The sequence below is a fragment of the Phyllostomus hastatus genome, unplaced genomic scaffold (assembly GCF_019186645.2).
Source record: "Phyllostomus hastatus isolate PE091 unplaced genomic scaffold, TTU_PhHast_1.1 phas_scaffold_93, whole genome shotgun sequence".
Classification (NCBI taxonomy): domain Eukaryota; kingdom Metazoa; phylum Chordata; class Mammalia; order Chiroptera; family Phyllostomidae; genus Phyllostomus; species Phyllostomus hastatus.
This window is the reverse complement of record NW_025334042.1, coordinates 16,588,333-16,606,128: the sequence shown is the minus strand read 5'-3', so window position 1 is coordinate 16,606,128 and position 17,796 is coordinate 16,588,333. Positions and strand designations below refer to the sequence as shown.

Sequence of the window (17,796 nt, the reverse complement as noted above, 5' to 3'; positions counted from 1 at the left end):
ACCCCCTCCCCCTGCGCTCCCCCTGCGCTCCCTCCTTCCCTCCCTCAGACACACACCCCTCCCCTGCCAACCCGCCCCGGACTCTGGCTCCGACTCCGGTTGCACTTTGCAACTCCTCTGCCGCCGCTACCAGTTCTCCTACAACCCAGGTGGCTCGGTTTCGATGTCTTAGTCGAGGGCCCGCCCCCTACTCCCGGGCCCCTTCGGCTGGGCTCCACTCAACCTCCGCTTGGAGTCATGAGGGTGAAGGGTGCTCTGCAGGTGCTGGGCTTCATTCTCAGCCTGGCCCGGGGCTCCGAGGTGGGCACCTCGCAGTCAGGTAAGTGGCGCGGGAGCACCGACTGGCTCGGAACCTGGGGCCCGGACCCCAGTGCGCGGAGTCCTGGGGCAGCTACTGGAGATCCGGCGGCGCGAGGCTGGGGTGCGGACCCTGGGTCCGCTGGGACCACCTGGGTGGGGACCGTCAGGCTCGGATTCTCCACATGGTCTCTGCGGGGACGGCATTCCTGGACCACCCTCTCCACCACCTCCTACCCAGTGAGTGCGTCGCCCTTCCGATAGGGCTGATGCCAAAACAGTTCACACTTGTGGGAGGCCCTGCAGGGAGAGGAGCTGGGACCTCCATTCTGTAAATGTGAGAGGATTTGGAGGTGGAAATCTTGGGAAAAGGTCGGGGGGTGGTGGTCTCAGTTTGCTCCCCCCCCCCGCTGTAGGGTTTCATCAACCTCCAATTTTGTTGTTTTGCCGACAGGGCGGAGCTATGGAAGGGTTGGAGAGGGTTGTTGTTTTCCTAGTGTTGGGAAAACAAGAGCAGCACCTCCTCTTCCTTGGGTGAGCCTGCCTTGGGGAAGGATGAGATTAACTAGAGAGCCAAGTCCAGGTGACATCAGGGGAGAGGCCATGCACAGGCTGAGCATCCTCTTTCTCTCAAAATTATAAACCTGGCTGGTCCCGGTCTTCACTAGCCTTCGTTCGTCAAGACCCAGATCAAATCAATGAAAATTCATTGAGCATCTACTATGTACAAGGCCATGAGCCAGGAGCTGTAGGGTCAAGGACTTCCTGCCTGTATTTATCACTGTTTGTCTTTTCTCTGCCCAACCTGAGGGCTTGCAGGGCATCTCTCCCACCCTCTGAACCTCGTGTCTGGGGAAGTCTTTCCTAGACTCAGCTTCTCACCCCTACACTGTTTATTGTCTCTGTCTCTAGGACTCTAGAGGAGTCAGATTGCTTTTCTGTTCTTCCTCCCACTCCCATGCCATCTGAGCTCACCCCTTTGGGGTATTCCTGGGACCATGGACACCTGAGGGGTGCTGGTGTTGCTGACATTGTTGTTCTCCCCTCCCCCTAGATCTCAGCTTGGGGTTTAGTACATCCAGGGCCCCTTCCCCAGAGTGGGAGTGGGAGAAACACCTGTGCTTCTCCCACAGTTGCTGGGCCTAAATTTAGACCCTGGGATCTTGAGATGTGAACACTCCCAGCTGGTGGAGGGCGGGGGGCCTGGGGACTAGAGTAGGAGTGACAGAGTGACTGTCACTGTCCCCTTCAGACCCTCAGAATCTGCAGCTAGGAACCCAGGAGTCTCAGATCCTGGCCACCTTCCCTGAGGGAGCCAGGAGGCAGGCATGGTTGGGTCTTTTTACCCTTTATCTGGATCCTGCAGCCTCTGGGCATCCGGCCCTGTCTCAGTCCTTCTATAGCCCCTTTGTCCTTGCTGTGATGGTGGGGTGGGTGTTGGAGAGGAGGTCTCTGATTGAGGAGGGGCTGGAGATTCTTGCAGTGGTGACCGCCCCCCTCTCTCTACCGCAGTAGGCCTATGACATTGCCCCTCCCTATGCCCCTGGTCCCTGAGTGCTGAAGGGATTTTTATAGTTCCCCTCCCCCAAGCTCCCCGATTCCTCCTCAGAGGTGTTTATACTCTCTTCCCGCCCAGGCCCTTTGCTCCCTGTTTATGTAGCATGGACTTTATCCTCCGGGTGGCAGAGAACTGGGACCTCTAACACTGTAGGCTTCCAAGCACAGACTCAAAGTCTATATAATGGGCAGGTGGGATGGATGGGGCAACCTGAAATACTTCCTAGGAAAGAAACCCAAGGAAAGAATGAGTATAGATTTCTGGGCCAGCAGGAGAGCTATGTTCCTCTGTGTGTGTTACGTGAGTGTGTACACATACACAGCGCGAGCGCGCGTGCGCGCGCACACACACACACACACACACACACACACACTTCCCTGTGGAGAAATCTTGGCTCCTCCCTTATCTGGAGAGAAGGGTTGGGGCAATGACTTGGAAGAGGGGGTGTCCTGCCAGGAAGGGGGTTGGGGTGGGGCTGTTCCAGAAATGACTAACCTTCCTAGTCTGTTTCTTTTCAGCCCAAGGACCCTGGAGTTCCCAGAGTCCTCTGGGAGCTGCTGGTCTGTTTGTCCCTCTTTGTCTACCCCCTTCCCTTTGTGGGGAGTGACAGGGAATGGGTGCCCTCAAAGGCCAAGTGGGCAGAGTAAGGGTGTCTCTAGGAGGAGGGGCTGGGGCCTCACCAGTCTCCCTCCCTCCATTCCTACTGCCTCCCACTAAAGCTGCCACCGCCTCAGGGAAGGGTGGTTGGAACAGGTGGTATCTCCTCCCCTCACCCTCCCCACAGTCTTTCACTGAGCTGGAGCAAAGGCATAGGCATAGGGCTTCAGGGTCAAGATTTCCTATAGCTCCTGTGTCCTCCGTACTTACAAGGGAAAGTGAACTCCTGAGACCACCAGGCCTCGTGGAGCTCCAGTCTAGGCTGTACCTAATGTCAGGGAGGATCTCTGTGTTAGAAGGCTTTTTAATGAATCTCCTGACCATGAAAGTAGACAGGAGACTTAGAATGGGGGGAATCTGCTGCCATTTCCCTCTGGGCCTCTGCATTTGCTGAAAAATACTCTAGCCTGGAAATTGTGATGCTGAGGAGGCTGGAGTGTGTAGGGATAGGGGAAGGGAGTGAGAAGGGAAGCCAAAGTTTAGGAAGGGGGTGTGCGGTAGGCAACCAGCTTCTTATCTTGCAGTTTTAAAGACAAAGCTCACATTGACCCCCAACACCACCACCAGAGCTCCCTGCTCTAGTGAGATCACTTGTCTGAGCCCAAAGCTTGAGGGTGGAGGGGGTTGCTGCTGAGGACAGGGTGTCTGGGGACAGGGTGGGGCAGCCCCCTCCTCCTATATAGAATCGCCTCATTGTGGGCTGGACTGTGGCCCCAGGCACTGCCCCCATCCCACCCTCAGTAGACACAATAGGGGCTGTGTGCTAGCCCCAAAGAGATATTTATTCCTGGACCTAGAGGGAGGCAGGCCAGGGTAGAGAAGTGCCCTGGTTGGAGGGGGAGGGGGAGAGGAGGGTAACCAAGTTGTGTCCTTTTCTAACTTCTTTCCAGGGAGGGGAAAAAACCCTACATCCTCCCTAATTAACCCCCTAGAATCCGAAAGAGGCACAGAGGAGGTCTGGTGGAAAAAGGAAACCTCTTCACCTTCCTGTTCAAGGGGGTGGTGAGGGGATTCTGAGAAGAGAAAGTTCAGGCTCTCAGATCCACATAGGCCTTCTTGTCTGTCTCTAGGGCTGAGGGCTGGAGGCTGCCGCTTCCTGGGCCTGTTGAGTATCCCTGGAAAAGGGCAACCCAGGAGGTTGGGGACGGGGCTGAAAACTTGTGTCCAGCCCTCTGCCACTCATACCTCCACTTTGAATAGTGTGTCCTGGGACCCTAAATGGTCTGAGTGTGACCGGCGATGCTGAGAACCAATACAAGACGCTGTGCAAGCTCTACCAGGAGTGTGAGGTGGTGATGGGGAACCTTGAGATTGTGCTCACAGGACACAACGCTGACCTCTCCTTCCTGAAGGTTAGCGTGCGCGACCTCCTTCAACCTGTTCCCCCTTAACTTCCCCACAGACGCCTCCTCCTTCCCTTCCTCAGGTTTACCCTCTGCTGAAGTTCAGCCTTCCAAAGACTCAAAAGTCTCTAAGATCCAATTTTGTGTGTTGATGGGGGCAGTGACTGGAATCTGGGACGTATGGTCTGATTTCTGTCACCTGGGATACACAGGGGCTGGCCACGAGAGGGGCCCAGGGGCAGGGTGGTGTTTGCACCTGAAACTAATGTAGACACACGTGAGGGCTGGAGGCACCTGGGGAAATGGGTAAGGGACGAAGCAAGGACCTTCCTGGCATGAGGAACTCTAAGAAGGGGAGGGTAGGAGACTACAATTCCTCGATCATTTCTGCTGCCTGTCTTCACTGGCAGAAGGGACATGATAGTGTGACATGAGCTCCGAAGCATGAATTAGAGGAGTTAGGAATTCCTTCATGCCTTATGGGAGAAGAGGGGATTGACACTTTTTGCCCTGTCTCATCTCTCACTGACACCATCTGCTCCATCACAGTCGATTCGAGAAGTGACCGGCTATGTCCTCGTGGCCATGAATGAGTTCTCGACACTGCCACTGCCCAACCTCCGAGTGGTGCGGGGGACCCAGGTCTACGATGGGAAGTTTGCCATCTTCGTCATGTTGAACTACAACACCAACTCCAGCCACGCTCTGCGCCAGCTCGGCTTTACTCAGCTCACCGGTCAGTTCCTGATGTTTCCTTCCGGTCTTGCCCCTCAGCCAGTCTGCTGGCAGGTGCCTTTTTGAAGATGAGCCAAGACTGCTCACTCTTAAGTGCCCCTTTCGAGGTGACCACCACTTGGACCACTGAAGGTCCACTAGTCCTTAAACAATAGAGGCCCCAGGGGGGTGGGTCCCTATGTCCTAGATTGGAGCTGGATCTGTTAAACACATTTCCCTAACTTCAAAGTACAGGGTACCTTGATATGCCTCCTTCCTCAGGGATTAGAATCCTTCTTCTCCTCCCTCATGGTTTCCTGTGAGCTGGAGGAATATAGGGGTTAAATACCACTTGGCCACTTCCTATGTCTCCCAGTCACAGTTAGTTGAAAAAAACACAGGTAGGGCAGGGAGGTGGGGGGGTGTTGAGTCAGGAATCTTCTCTCCTCTTCCTTCCCCTCCCCCACTGGTCAAACCGGATCTGGACAGGTGTCTGAGGAGGCAGGAGTTACTTTCAGCCTGGCTCCTCCTCTGTCTTACAGGACGAGCCTTCTCTGCATTGTGAATTGATTTATTTTGCATATTGAATTTAATTGGATATATCCCTGAGTCTCTTGTGGACAGATGGATGGGGGGCTTTTGGACTGGTGGGGAGGTTAAGGGGAAGGAGGCCTGCCGTAGTCCTTAACTCTGTCACTTCTCTACCTCAGAAATTCTGTCAGGGGGCGTTTATATTGAGAAGAATGATAAACTTTGTCACATGGATACAATTGACTGGAGGGACATCGTGAGGGACCGAGATGCCGAGATAGTGGTGAAGGACAATGGCAGGACCTGTGAGTGGCCATGATCAAGACTGCTCCCCTGCCCCCACCGAGCCAGAGTGACTGCTTTCCAGTCATCATTGTCCCTAACCTGAACCCTCCTCTCCACTGAACAAACACCTTAAGCCCTAGACCCAAGGAGCCTGCCAGGAGGGAGCAGGTCAGTCCCCTGCAATCCAAACCACAGAAGCAGTGTGTCCAGAAACGGGGCCAATGACTCTGCGTACTAAGTGGGGAAGCCAGATATTTGGGCTCCACATCCATTTTGCTTTCCACTACAAGCACTTCCCTTTTCTTTAGAACTTACCTACCCCTGGCAGCAATCTGCTGCTGCCTGTCCACTCACACGTATAATCTTACTTGGTTCAGCTTGCCAAGGAGGAACCAAGCACTAGGGGTTGGGCCTGGGGCTGAGTTTGGCATTTTCTCCAGACCCTCCCCTTTAGCTGCCCTGTGAGTGATGTGGAGGCGTGGCTCCACCCCTTGTTGACAGGTTCACTGGAGCCCTGCCCTGCTCTGCAAGGGCGAGGAGGGACACTGCCTTGGCTCTTGGCTTCCTGGGACTCTGGTGCCTGTGTGCTGACATCATACCCTGTTGATTCAAGCAAACCTTTCCTGATGGTCTCTTGTGTCGCTTTCCTTCCCCACTAGGTCCACCCTGTCATGAGGCCTGCAAGGGGCGCTGCTGGGGTCCCGGACCAGGAGACTGCCAGACACGTGGGTTTACTTCTCTCTAAAAACTTCAAGTCCATACACGTTCCTATCTCTGCCCACCCCAGGCTGTGTCACCACTGGGGCTAGGGGTGAGCCCAGAAAGCAAGAGGGTGAGCAGTGGCTTGAGTGTAGTCCTAAGAACCCTGACAGCTGTGCTTTCTTCCACAGTGACCAAGACCATCTGTGCCCCTCAGTGTAATGGTCATTGCTTTGGGCCCAATCCCAACCAGTGCTGCCATGATGAGTGTGCAGGGGGCTGCTCAGGCCCTCAGGACACCGACTGCTTTGTACGTGTGGTAGAGCCGTTTGCCTGGGTTCTGAGGTGGGGGCGTGGACTTTGGGGAGGAGGTGGGGGTGCGTAATGCAACACGAGTTGATGTGTCTCTGGTATGCCTAGGCCTGCCGACTCTTCAATGATAGTGGGGCCTGTGTACGCCAGTGCCCACAGCCTCTTGTCTACAACAAGCTAACTTTCCAGCTGGAGCCCAATCCTCACACCAAGTATCAGTACGGAGGAGTTTGTGTAGCCAGCTGTCCCCGTGAGTATCTGAAAGGAAGAAACAGTGATAATGGAACCAGGATTTTTTTTTATGTTTTTAACGTCTCTATATTGTGTCTTTCTTTTTTAAGATTTTATTTATTTATTTTTAGAGAGGGAAGGGAGGGAGAAAGAGAGAGTGAGAGAGAAACATCAATGTGCAGTTGCTGGGGGCCGTGGCCTACAACCCAGGCATGTGCCCTGACTGGGAATTGAATCTGCAATGCTTTGGTTCGCAGCCCAAGCTCAATCCACTGAGCTATGCCAGCCAGGGTTGGAACCAGGAGTTTGACAAAATTTTAGAAGGCAAAAGGGATCAAGTTGGGTGGTAAGAAGTGGCCATAGAGGGCAAATGGTTGTGATCATCTACCACCCCCAATCAATGACCCCTACGTTCTGTCCCGTCACAAATTTCCCCGTGACTTCCAGCAGTCGCTGCTAGTTCTGCTCCTTGGAACAACTAAGAGCCAAGGGGCAGGTCCAGTGCAGAGCAGGAGGGAGGGAGCAAGGTTCAGGTGGGAGTTGGCAGCGTCCTCCCGCATCTCTAAGGATACCCTCCTTTTTCCAGACAACTTCGTGGTGGATCAGACGTCTTGTGTCAGGGCCTGTCCTCCTGACAAGATGGAAGTTGATAAAAATGGACTCAAGATATGTGAACCTTGTGGGGGGCTGTGCCCCAAAGGTAAGTAGGAGATAGAAAGGAGTAGGTGGAGAGACATCCTTTACCCCAAGACTACTCAACCCCCTGACCCCAACCCCAACCCCGACCAAGCCTCTTTGTGTTTGCAGCCTGTGAGGGGACGGGCTCTGGGAGCCGCTTCCAGACTGTGGACTCCAGCAACATCGACGGGTTTGTGAACTGCACCAAGATCCTGGGCAACCTGGACTTTCTCATCACTGGCCTCAATGGGTTAGAGATTCTGCTTTCCCTCCCTGGTCCCCCAGCCTATCTATCCCCTCACAGTTCTTTGCATTGGCTCAACCCTTCATTTGTGAAGCTGATTAGGAATCTAAATCATAAAATGCTAGAAATCACAAAGGACCTGATGGTGCTTAACTCAACATCCCACCTAAAGCTTGAGCCCCTCAGACATATCCTTAAGCAGTCTGATACCCTCTAGCTGAGTAGCCAGGGACAGAAACATTGTGCTATATTTAAAGTTTTCTGAAAAGTTCTTCCTTAAATTTAGATTAAAATCTATTTCCCCTAGTTCTGTTCCTTAGAGCAGAACCACGAAGAACAAAGGGACATTCTAACCCATAGGATAGCACTTAAAGTGTGTGTGTGTGTGTGTGTGTGTATGTGTGTGTGTGACATTAGAGCCACCTATTTTCTTATTTATTTTTATTGATTTTAGAGAGAGAGGAAGGGGGAGAGAGAAACATGGATTTGTTATTCCACTTATTTATGCATTCACCGGTTGATTCTTATATGTGCCCTGACCAGGGATTGAACCTGCAGCTTTGACATATCAGGATGATGCTCCAACCAGCTGAGCTACCTGGCCAAGGCCCTTACATTCTTTTGACAGAATATTAGATCTATGCTGAAGTTGCAAAAATGGCATAAAGATTTCCTACACACTGTTCAGATCCCCCACCCCAAATGTTAACAGTGTACCACATGCTTTATTATTTCTCTTCCTACACACACACATATGCAATACATGCTCATTTCTCTGAACCACTTAAGGGTGAACTTCCAGATATGATGCTCCCTTAACCCCTGTTGTATTTCAGTGTTTTTCTTAAAAACAAGAATGGGTTCTTGTACATCGCTACAGAGTAATTACTGGCATCAGGAAATTATCATTGATACACAATGTTATCTAATCTACAGGCCTCTTTCTTACCAATGTCTTGGGTCATGCATTATATTCAGTTGTTATACCTCTTCAATCTCCTTTGATTTATAACAGTTCATGACACTGACATTGTTGATGAGTACAGGTCAGGTAACTGGTAGAATGTTCCTCAGTTTGGGTTTGTGTGATGTTTCCTCATACTTAAAATCACGTTATGCATTTTTTAACTTTTATTTTAAAATTACAGTTTATTTTCAGTATTTGTGTTGGTTTCGGGTGTATAGCATAGTGATTAAATGATTATAAACTTTACAAAGTATTCCCCCTGCTATTTCCAGTATCCACATGGCATCATACCTAGTTTTTACAATATTATTAACTATATTCCCTATGCTGTACTTTACAATCCTATTCAATTTATGCATTTTTTGAAAGATTTTATTTGTTGATTTTTAAAGAGGGAGAGAAACATCAGTGTATGGTTGCCTCTTGCGCACCCCCTACTGGGGACCTAGCCCACCACCCAGGCATGCCCTGACTGGGAATCGAACTGGCGACCCTTTGGTTCACAGGCCAGCACTCAGTCCACTGAGCCGTACCAGCCAGGACCTACTCAATGGTTTTTAATCTTTTACAATCATTATTTTGATGTTCAGTTATCCCTGATCTGGTCTAGGGGCCCCCTCAAGCTGGCTTCTGTGTTCTTTGGGCTTAGAACCTTCATTCTTTGAGTACTTGCTTGCATTTTCCCACAAGATGCTGTAGGTTCATGTTGTATTTCTCTTTCCCCAATCATTTCTTTAAGGAGCTCTGTTTCCTTTTAATGGCGAATGGTATTTGGGGCCAGGCACTCACTGTTACTGGGTTATACCTCTACCTTGTTGACTGGTTTTTACTATTCTCTTCAGAGACCCCTGGCACAAGATCCCAGCCCTGGATTCCGAGAAGCTCAATGTATTCCGGACAGTACGGGAGATCACAGGTGAGTGTGAGAAGAAGCTGTCCTTTCTGAGAAAAATGGCTCAACCACTGGCACACATTGCAGTCCAATCACTTGAGAAAATCAAGTCTCAAGCAACAGGGAAGGAACAAGGAGAGCCTGCGAAAGAGGAAGGGAAGAAGGCTCCCATTCATGTGCCTCTCTCCAACCCCCCAGGTTACCTGAACATTCAGTCCTGGCCGCCCCACATGCACAACTTCAGTGTCTTTTCCAACCTGACAACAATCGGGGGCAGAAGCCTCTACAAGTGAGTAAGGGGTGTGGAGGTGATATCATCTCCAGATAATGAACGCTGTTGCGTAGGCGTCCTTGAGGGAAATAAAAGCAAGGCATTTTCTCACACAGCAGACCCAAAGGGTCTGAGAGTTTGATGGGGAAAAGGCAAGAGAAGGAGTCTCTTTGAGTGTGTCTGACTAGCCCATGAGTCCACCGCACTGTAAATTTTTCTTTTGTGGTTTCCCCTTCTCATCCTGTCTCCTTGTTCTCAGCCGGGGCTTCTCATTGTTGATCATGAAGAACTTGAATATAACATCCCTAGGCTTCCGATCTTTGAAAGAAATTAGTGCTGGCCGTATCTACATCAGTGCCAATCAGCAGCTGTGCTACCACCATTCTCTGAACTGGACCAGGCTGCTCCGAGGGCCTTCAGAAGAGAGACTAGATGTCAAGCAGAATCGGCCCCGCAAAGACTGTGGTGAGGGCAAGGGCCCACCAGGTGGTGGGCAGAGGGAGTAAGGGAGAGGAAGATGAGGACTGCTTTGCCTTGGGAGTGGGAGTAGGGATGGGGGATGGTGCCAGGGAGGGAGGGATGTTAGGCTGGAAGTACCAGTGAGCAAGTGTTCAGGAGAGAGGGCTTGTGGGAAGATCTCAGACTCCTCCTGACCCACCCCTTCCTTTCTACCTTTCTAGTGGCGGACGGCAAAGTGTGTGACCCACTGTGCTCCTCTGGGGGATGCTGGGGCCCAGGCCCTGGTCAGTGCCTGTCCTGTCGAAACTACAGCCGAGGAGGTGTCTGTGTGACCCACTGCAACTTTCTGAATGGGTATAGTGAGGAGGGACAGAGTCAAGAAGGGGTGGATGGATGGGGCCCTCGGCAGAGCTGTCCAGGTGGTACCTGAAAGCCTTTTTATTTATTGAGAAGGGAGGCAGGGAGGGAGAAAGAGATGGAAAGAAACATCAAGTGCGAGAGATACAGTGATCTGTCACCTCTCACATGCTCCCAACTGGGGACCTGGCCTGACTGAAAATTGCACCAGTGACCCTTCGATTCTCAGGCTTGCTGCTTTGGTGGGAATGCGGGAGGAGACCTGTGATTGGGGATCAGGGCATAAATGTCAGGACTTGGAAGTGACCACCCCCCATTTTTTACTCCCCTTGACTCACTGCAGGGAGCCTCGTGAGTTTGCCCATGAAGCTGAATGCTTTTCCTGTCACCCGGAATGCCAGCCCATGGAGGGCACTACCACGTGCAACGGCTCGGTATAGTAGCAGCACCCGGATTTCGGGGTTGGGGGCGCAGGGTGATGGCAACACTGGAGGATGTAGGGAACCACATGGCCAAACCACAGGAAAGCCAGGCCAGATAATGCTAAGGTTTATGGATGGAGGATCCTGAATGGCTGGGTTTATTTTGCTAGAGGTATGGAACTGACCTTGGGATCCCATTTTTCCTGACCTTTTCTCTTCCACCCAGGGCTCTGATGCTTGTGCCCAGTGTGCCCATTTTCGAGACGGGCCCCACTGTGTGAGCAGCTGCCCCTATGGAGTCCTGGGTGCCAAGGGCCCCATCTATAAGTTCGCAGATGCTCAGAATGAATGCCGGCCCTGCCATGAGAACTGCACCCAAGGGTCAGTGATATGGGATGGAAGAAGAGGGAGGACAGGGTGTGGGGGAGGGGAAGGAACACAGAACTAGGAGGAGAGAAGAGGGTGAAGGGAGCAGAGAGGAAGGAACTGTAACTTAAGAATCACTCCCAGCTGTATAATGAAGGATTAGAGAAAGGGATGCTCGGTAACAACAGAATTACACCACAGTTTTGGGAACCTGGAATAACCAACTCAGGCTTTTGTTCAATAGAGGAACCCCGAGGGTGGGCAAGCTAGAGATGGAGGCCATATCTTGGAATATGCTCGGGCTCCAGGATGGGACGCTATGATAGGGTCTAAAATGATGTTGTAGCTGTTGGAATGGAGCCTCCCGTGGGATTCTCCAGCACCCACTTGAGTGACTTTCCTCTAGGTGTACGGGACCAGACCTGCAAGACTGTTTAGGCCAAACACGGGCGCTGATCAGGTATGATGGCTTGGAGACTTAGGAAGCTGGACTTGGGGACAACAAGAATCTAGACTTCTGGCCTTTCCTTTCTAAAATTAACTTGCAGTAGCCTCAGTAGGTCCAGATTTAGGTTAATCCATTTAGGGCTCAAGAATATAATATAGTCCCAGCTGGTGTGGCTCAGTGGATTGAGTGCCGACCTGCAAACCAAAGTGTCCTCCAGGGTTCGATTCCCAGTCAGAGCATATGCCTGGGTTGTGGGCCAGGTCCCCAGTAGGGGCCGCATGAGAGGCAACACATTGATGGTTCTCTCTGTCCTTCCCTTCCCCTCTCTAAAAATAAATAAAACCTTAAAAATATGTATATAGTATACATGAATGTTAACTGCTTGCCTTGGATCTCCCATATCTTTTAGTACAGGTATGGTGACGTTTGTGAGGGAGGTGTGGACCCAGGGTAATGCCAGGTTTCTCTATCCTACAGCAAAACCCATCTGGCAATGGCTTCAGCAGTGGTAGTAGGATTGGTAGTGATTTTCGTGATCATAGGCAGCACTATTCTCTATTGGCGCGGGCGTCGGATTCAGAATAAGAGGGCTATGAGGCGCTACTTGGAACGGGGTGAGGTGAGTGCGTAGCTTACTCTAGAAAGGTACCCTCTACCATCACTCTTTAAGAACCTCCTCCTTCCCCCAGAGATTTGATCCCTTTTTTCAAGGAGAGTTAGTATGGTCCACTGGAAAGAACTCTGGCCAGAGAAATGGGAGCCATGCATTCTCCTGATTTTGCCATTAGTTTGCCACGTGACTTTCCTTCTGTGCCTGAGTTTAAGAACGTATGCAGAGGAAACAATAAAATTCATCCTTCTAGGATGGCTGTAAGGGTGAAAGGGGATGATGTATGTGTGTGAAAGTGTTTTGAAAAGTATAGAGGATTGTATGAAAGTACTCAGGGTGGTAGGTAGTATTACCAACTTTCCCCTTCCCCCAGCAAAGGGAAAACCTGGCCCTCCTGCATCCTAATTTCACAATCACAAACAACTTCCTCAGTCCTTAGGGTCTGTTATTCCCCAATGTGCCCACAGTGCTTGCTAAGACAAAGACAATTTCTCTTCCTGCCCTGGCCCCTCTGAGCTCTGCTGGTCTTGGCAACCACATAGGAGGAAGGGGTTAGAGTGGGTCATAGGAGTGAGCTTTCCTGAGTCCCTCCTTCCCATCTGTTCCTCAGAGCATAGAGCCTCTGGACCCCAGTGAGAAGGCTAACAAAGTCTTGGCCAGAATCTTCAAGGAGACGGAGCTGAGGAAGCTTAAAGTACTCGGCTCAGGTGTCTTTGGAACTGTGCACAAAGTGAGTGACGTACAGAAAGTGTAGGTTTTGGGGGGGGTGGGACGAGCCTGGCGAGAATGACCTTAGGCTGACTCCTGCTTAAAACTTCCCAGGGAGTGTGGATTCCTGAGGGTGAATCAATAAAGATCCCAGTCTGCATCAAAGTCATTGAGGACAAGAGTGGACGGCAAAGTTTTCAAGCTGTGACAGACGTAAGTGAAGGAAGAGTTTTCTGTATCCCACCAGGAAAGAAGTGTTACATGTAGTTGTGCAGAAGCCTGGTCCTGTGTTAGCAGATACTAGGTGCCACACTGATGTACCAGAATGTTGGGGGGGTGGCGCTGGTCTGGGTATATATGGACCTGTTTGTTCTTTGGATAACCCCTCTTGTATCTCTTAGCATATGCTGGCCATTGGCAGCCTAGACCATGCTCACATTGTACGGCTGCTAGGACTGTGCCCAGGGTCATCTCTGCAGCTTGTCACTCAATACTTGCCTCTGGGTTCCCTGCTGGATCATGTGAGACAACACCGGGGGGCACTGGGGCCACAGCTGCTGCTCAATTGGGGAGTACAGATTGCCAAGGTGAGAGGAGCCTGGAGGAGTTCCGTGATGGAACTGCCTGGCTGCAAGGGGCAGGGAGGTTCAAGTTTTAAGTGGTGACTTTTAGGGTTTGGGGTGATTCTGGATCTCAAAGGTCAATTCCCCTAATTTTAAGAATACTTCCTTCTCCTGTAGGGTATGTACTATCTTGAGGAGCATGGTATGGTGCATAGGAACCTGGCTGCCCGAAATGTGCTACTGAAGTCACCCAGTCAGGTTCAGGTGGCAGATTTTGGAGTGGCGGACCTGCTGCCCCCTGATGATAAACAGCTACTACACAGTGAGGCCAAGGTAGGTGACACAAAGGGCTGGTGAGGGGATGGGGCTGGAGTGAAGCATGGCATTAGGGAGCGGTCAGTGGTCTCTTTCAGAGGTGAGCAGATGCAGCATGGTAAGTTCAAGGAGAGGAAACTGAGGATGCCAGAAATAAAAGTTCAGACAGCAAAAAAAAGGAGAAAAATGTAGGAAACTTAGGGGTTAGAAGCACTAAGAAAATTTGTGGAAATAACTGGTAACATCTTTGCTTTTCATCCCTCAGACTCCAATTAAGTGGATGGCCCTCGAGAGCATCCACTTTGGGAAATACACGCACCAGAGCGACGTCTGGAGCTATGGTCAGTCCACCTGAGTGCCCTCCATACCATTGCTGGCCCACACTCCATGGCTGCCTTTTGAGACCCTTTCTTAGAACCTTCGGACCCTTTAAATCCTTGTGTCAGATTAAGTTCTGCTTTCTCTTCATTTTCATGCCCATTTCGCCACCAACTAGTCATGTTTTCCTGCACCAGGTGTGACAGTTTGGGAGCTGATGACCTTTGGGGCAGAGCCCTATGCAGGGCTGCGATTGGCTGAAGTACCAGACCTGCTGGAGAAGGGGGAGCGGTTGGCACAGCCCCAGATCTGTACCATTGATGTCTACATGGTCATGGTCAAGTGTGAGTTACCTGTGATGCCTACCACTTGCTGACTTCCCTCCCTAGCCCCCCCTCCTCTTATGGCTCTACTTCCTACATCTTACCCCCAGGTTGGATGATTGATGAGAACATTCGCCCAACCTTTAAAGAACTAGCCAATGAGTTCACCAGGATGGCCCGAGACCCCCCACGGTATCTGGTCATAAAGGTGAGTAGGGACTAGGAGGTGTCAAGGAGATTTACAGCAAAGGACACTTGGCTGAAAGCAAGAACTGCCTTGACAAACACCTTCCCCTATAGAGAGAGAGTGGACCTGGCATTCCCCCTGGCGCGGAACCCCCTGCTCTGACAAACAAGGAACTGGAAGAAGTAGAGCTAGAGCCGGAACTAGACCTGGACCTGGACTTGGAGGCAGAGGAGGATAACCTGGAGACGACACTAGGTTCTGCCCTCAGCCTGCCAGTTGGAACACTTAATCGGCCCCGTGGGGTAAGACATTTTCCACTTAGCCAAGACTTTCTGCATACCTTATGAACCCCACAGATAAACTACTCAAAGACCCATGATGAGGTCTCCCTCTATCTAAATCTCTTCCTTTTTTCATCCTAGAGCCAGAGCCTTGTAAATCCATCATCTGGATATATGCCTATGAACCAGAATAATCTTAGTGAAGCTTGCCAGGTAAGGTCTGTCTCTTTAAGGAGCTTCTGAGATTCTGGGTAGCAGAATGTTTTAGGATTGTTAAAACCTTTGATGTTTAATTGGAAAGAAAAGGCATTGAACCACCCAGGCTTCATTTCTCTGTCCATCTCCATGTATTATTTATTTTCTTAGGAGCCTGCAGTTTGTGGGGGTAGTGAACGTTGCCCCCGTCCAGCCTCTCTGCACCCAGTGCCACGCGGACGCCTAATATCAGAGTCATCAGAGGGCCACGTGACGGGCTCTGAGGCGGAGCTTCAGGAAGCGTCAGTGTACAGGAGCCGGAGCAGGAGCCCGAGGCCACGTGGAGACAGTGCCTACCATTCCCAACGCCACAGCCTGCTTACTCCTGTCACCCCACTCTCCTCACCAGGGTTAGAGGAAGAGGATGTCAATGGCTATGTCATGCCAGATGCACACTTCAAAGGTGCCTGACTCCTCTCACTCCCTACTGCCTATGTGGAGACCTCTGTCTCCACTCCACATAGCTAGCCTCTCTTCTCATCCCCCAGGTACCCCATCCTCGAGGGAAGGCACCCTTTCTTCTGTGGGTATCAATTCTGTCCTGGGTACTGAAGAAGATGAAGATGAGGAGTATGAATACATGAACCGGAGGAGAAGGCACAGCCCACCTCATCCCCCTAGGCCAAGTTCTCTCGAGGAACTGGGTTATGAGTACATGGATGTGGGATCAGACCTCAGTGCTTCCCTGGGCAGCACACAGAGTTGCCCACTGCACCCTGGGCCCGTCATACCCACTGCTGGCACAACTCCAGATGAGGACTATGAATATATGAATAGGCGACGTGTTGGAGGAGGTGCTGGGGGGGATTATGCAGCCATGGGAGCCTGCCCAGCGGCTGAGCAGGGGTATGAAGAGATGAAAGCTTTCCAGGGGCCTGGACAACATGCTCCCCATGTTCACTATGCCCGTCTCAAAACACTACGTAGTTTAGAAGCCACTAACTCTGCCTTTGATAACCCAGATTACTGGCATAGCAGGCTTTTCCCCAAGGCTAATGCCCAGAGAACATAACCTCTGCTCCCTGAGGTACTCAGGGAGTGTTTGATGGCAGCTAGTGCCTCTAGAGGGTACCCCTCTTCCCCCTAGTCTCTCTCCCTCACAGGTCTCAGTCCCATCCCCCCCCCCACCCCAGTCCTAGACAATTCCATTCAACCTTTGGAGGCTTTTAAACACTCTGACACAAAGTTCTTTTGGTATGTAGCCAGCTGTGCACTTTCTTCTCTTTCCCAATCCCTGGAAAGAAGAAGGTTTTTCCTGTGTTGTGTGCTTTCCCAGTCCCATTCCTCTGCCTTCTCAGGGGAACTCCCTGGAGATATGAAGGATTACTCCCGTATCACATCCCGTATCATGTACCTTTCTCTCAGACTGCTTTAAAGTGCATCTTTGTTTCCCATCAGACGCCTCAGGTGGGAAAAGAGGGCAAAACCTGGCAGGGGAAAGTAAAATTTTGGCTTTCATTCTAACACTCTGGAAAGAATGAGAAGCTTAAAATCTTGTGGAATGAAGAAACGTTAGGAATAGATATTAATGATTACTATTAATTGAGCATTTACTTTTGTGCCAGGTGTGCTAAACTTTACCTACATCATCATCTCACTTAATCTTTACACCAGTTCTGTGAGCTAGGTCTTAGCCCATTTTACAATGAGGAACTAAACTTTAAAGAGATTGACAGGTCTGGGATTCATATAAGCCAGAGCCCTCACAAGGGGCACTATTTTTGCACTGAATTAAATCTAATCCCAACAACCCCATCTCCTACACCCAGACTTCTCATCTCAGGAAGGGGTGGTCAGGAGGAAAAATCACGGGACAGCTTTGTGTAAACCATACACTACATATGCTGTAAATCATCTCCACTTCTTACCCAAGGGACAGATTCACAAGGGTCCCAAGAGCTACTTTTAGGAGCTGTTCTCACCAAGTAGTGGGAAGCTTCTGGTTGGAATAAAAACGGGACCTTCTTCAGGCCTCTGTCCCATTGGATGGGAAACTGGGGTTATCTTCTCACTAAAGTTTTTTGTTGTTTTTTATACATGTCTGAATAAAAATGACAAAGTTTTCCAGCTCTCTGTCAAATGAAAAACCTTTAGTAAGGTAGACCATCCCTTTATTCCTGGGCAGAACACAGCTATCTTCTGGTTTCCGACAGCCCTATTCTGATCCAAACAGCTTTCTCCAGTCCTACCTTTCTGGATCCCCTTAAGAGAAGCATTAACGCACAGTCCTTTTCATTTAAAGGTTTTATTAAGAATCTCCCCAAGGCAAGCAACTGGGAATAAAAAGTTTGGGGAAGTTGGGAAAAGTGTTATAGATGTGCTCCCTCAAGAGGTGGAATACTCCTGTATGTTTCAGAACTTACTCTTAAAGTCTCCGTGAATACTTCGCTTGGGTGCCATCAAAACCTATTGTCGGAACAATAGTGCCATCTTCAGTGGGAGTCCAGCCTGTAGACTGAAAAGCTGTAAATGGATAATCAGAGTCCGCAGGCCCAGTTAATCCCT

The 17,796-nt window shown here is 50.7% G+C and overlaps 1 protein-coding gene across 1 annotated transcript; it reads left to right on the top strand.

Moving 5' to 3' along the window:
- The first annotated feature begins 81 nt into the window (after window positions 1–81).
- On the top strand, window positions 82–17,358 carry ERBB3 (erb-b2 receptor tyrosine kinase 3). The gene is made up of 28 exons (XM_045829830.1): window positions 82–319; window positions 3,713–3,864; window positions 4,405–4,591; window positions 5,280–5,405; window positions 6,045–6,110; window positions 6,276–6,394; window positions 6,505–6,646; window positions 7,214–7,327; window positions 7,435–7,555; window positions 9,359–9,432; window positions 9,607–9,697; window positions 9,939–10,144; window positions 10,360–10,492; window positions 10,839–10,929; window positions 11,144–11,298; window positions 11,690–11,743; window positions 12,209–12,350; window positions 12,952–13,071; window positions 13,164–13,262; window positions 13,451–13,636; window positions 13,790–13,945; window positions 14,193–14,268; window positions 14,443–14,589; window positions 14,679–14,776; window positions 14,869–15,057; window positions 15,178–15,249; window positions 15,403–15,694; window positions 15,780–17,358. The coding sequence occupies exons 1-28, from the start codon at window positions 238–240 to the stop codon at window positions 16,301–16,303; spliced, it is 4,014 nt and encodes a 1,337-aa protein (XP_045685786.1). The 5' UTR covers window positions 82–237; the 3' UTR covers window positions 16,304–17,358.
- Window positions 17,359–17,796: the final 438 nt, after the last annotated feature.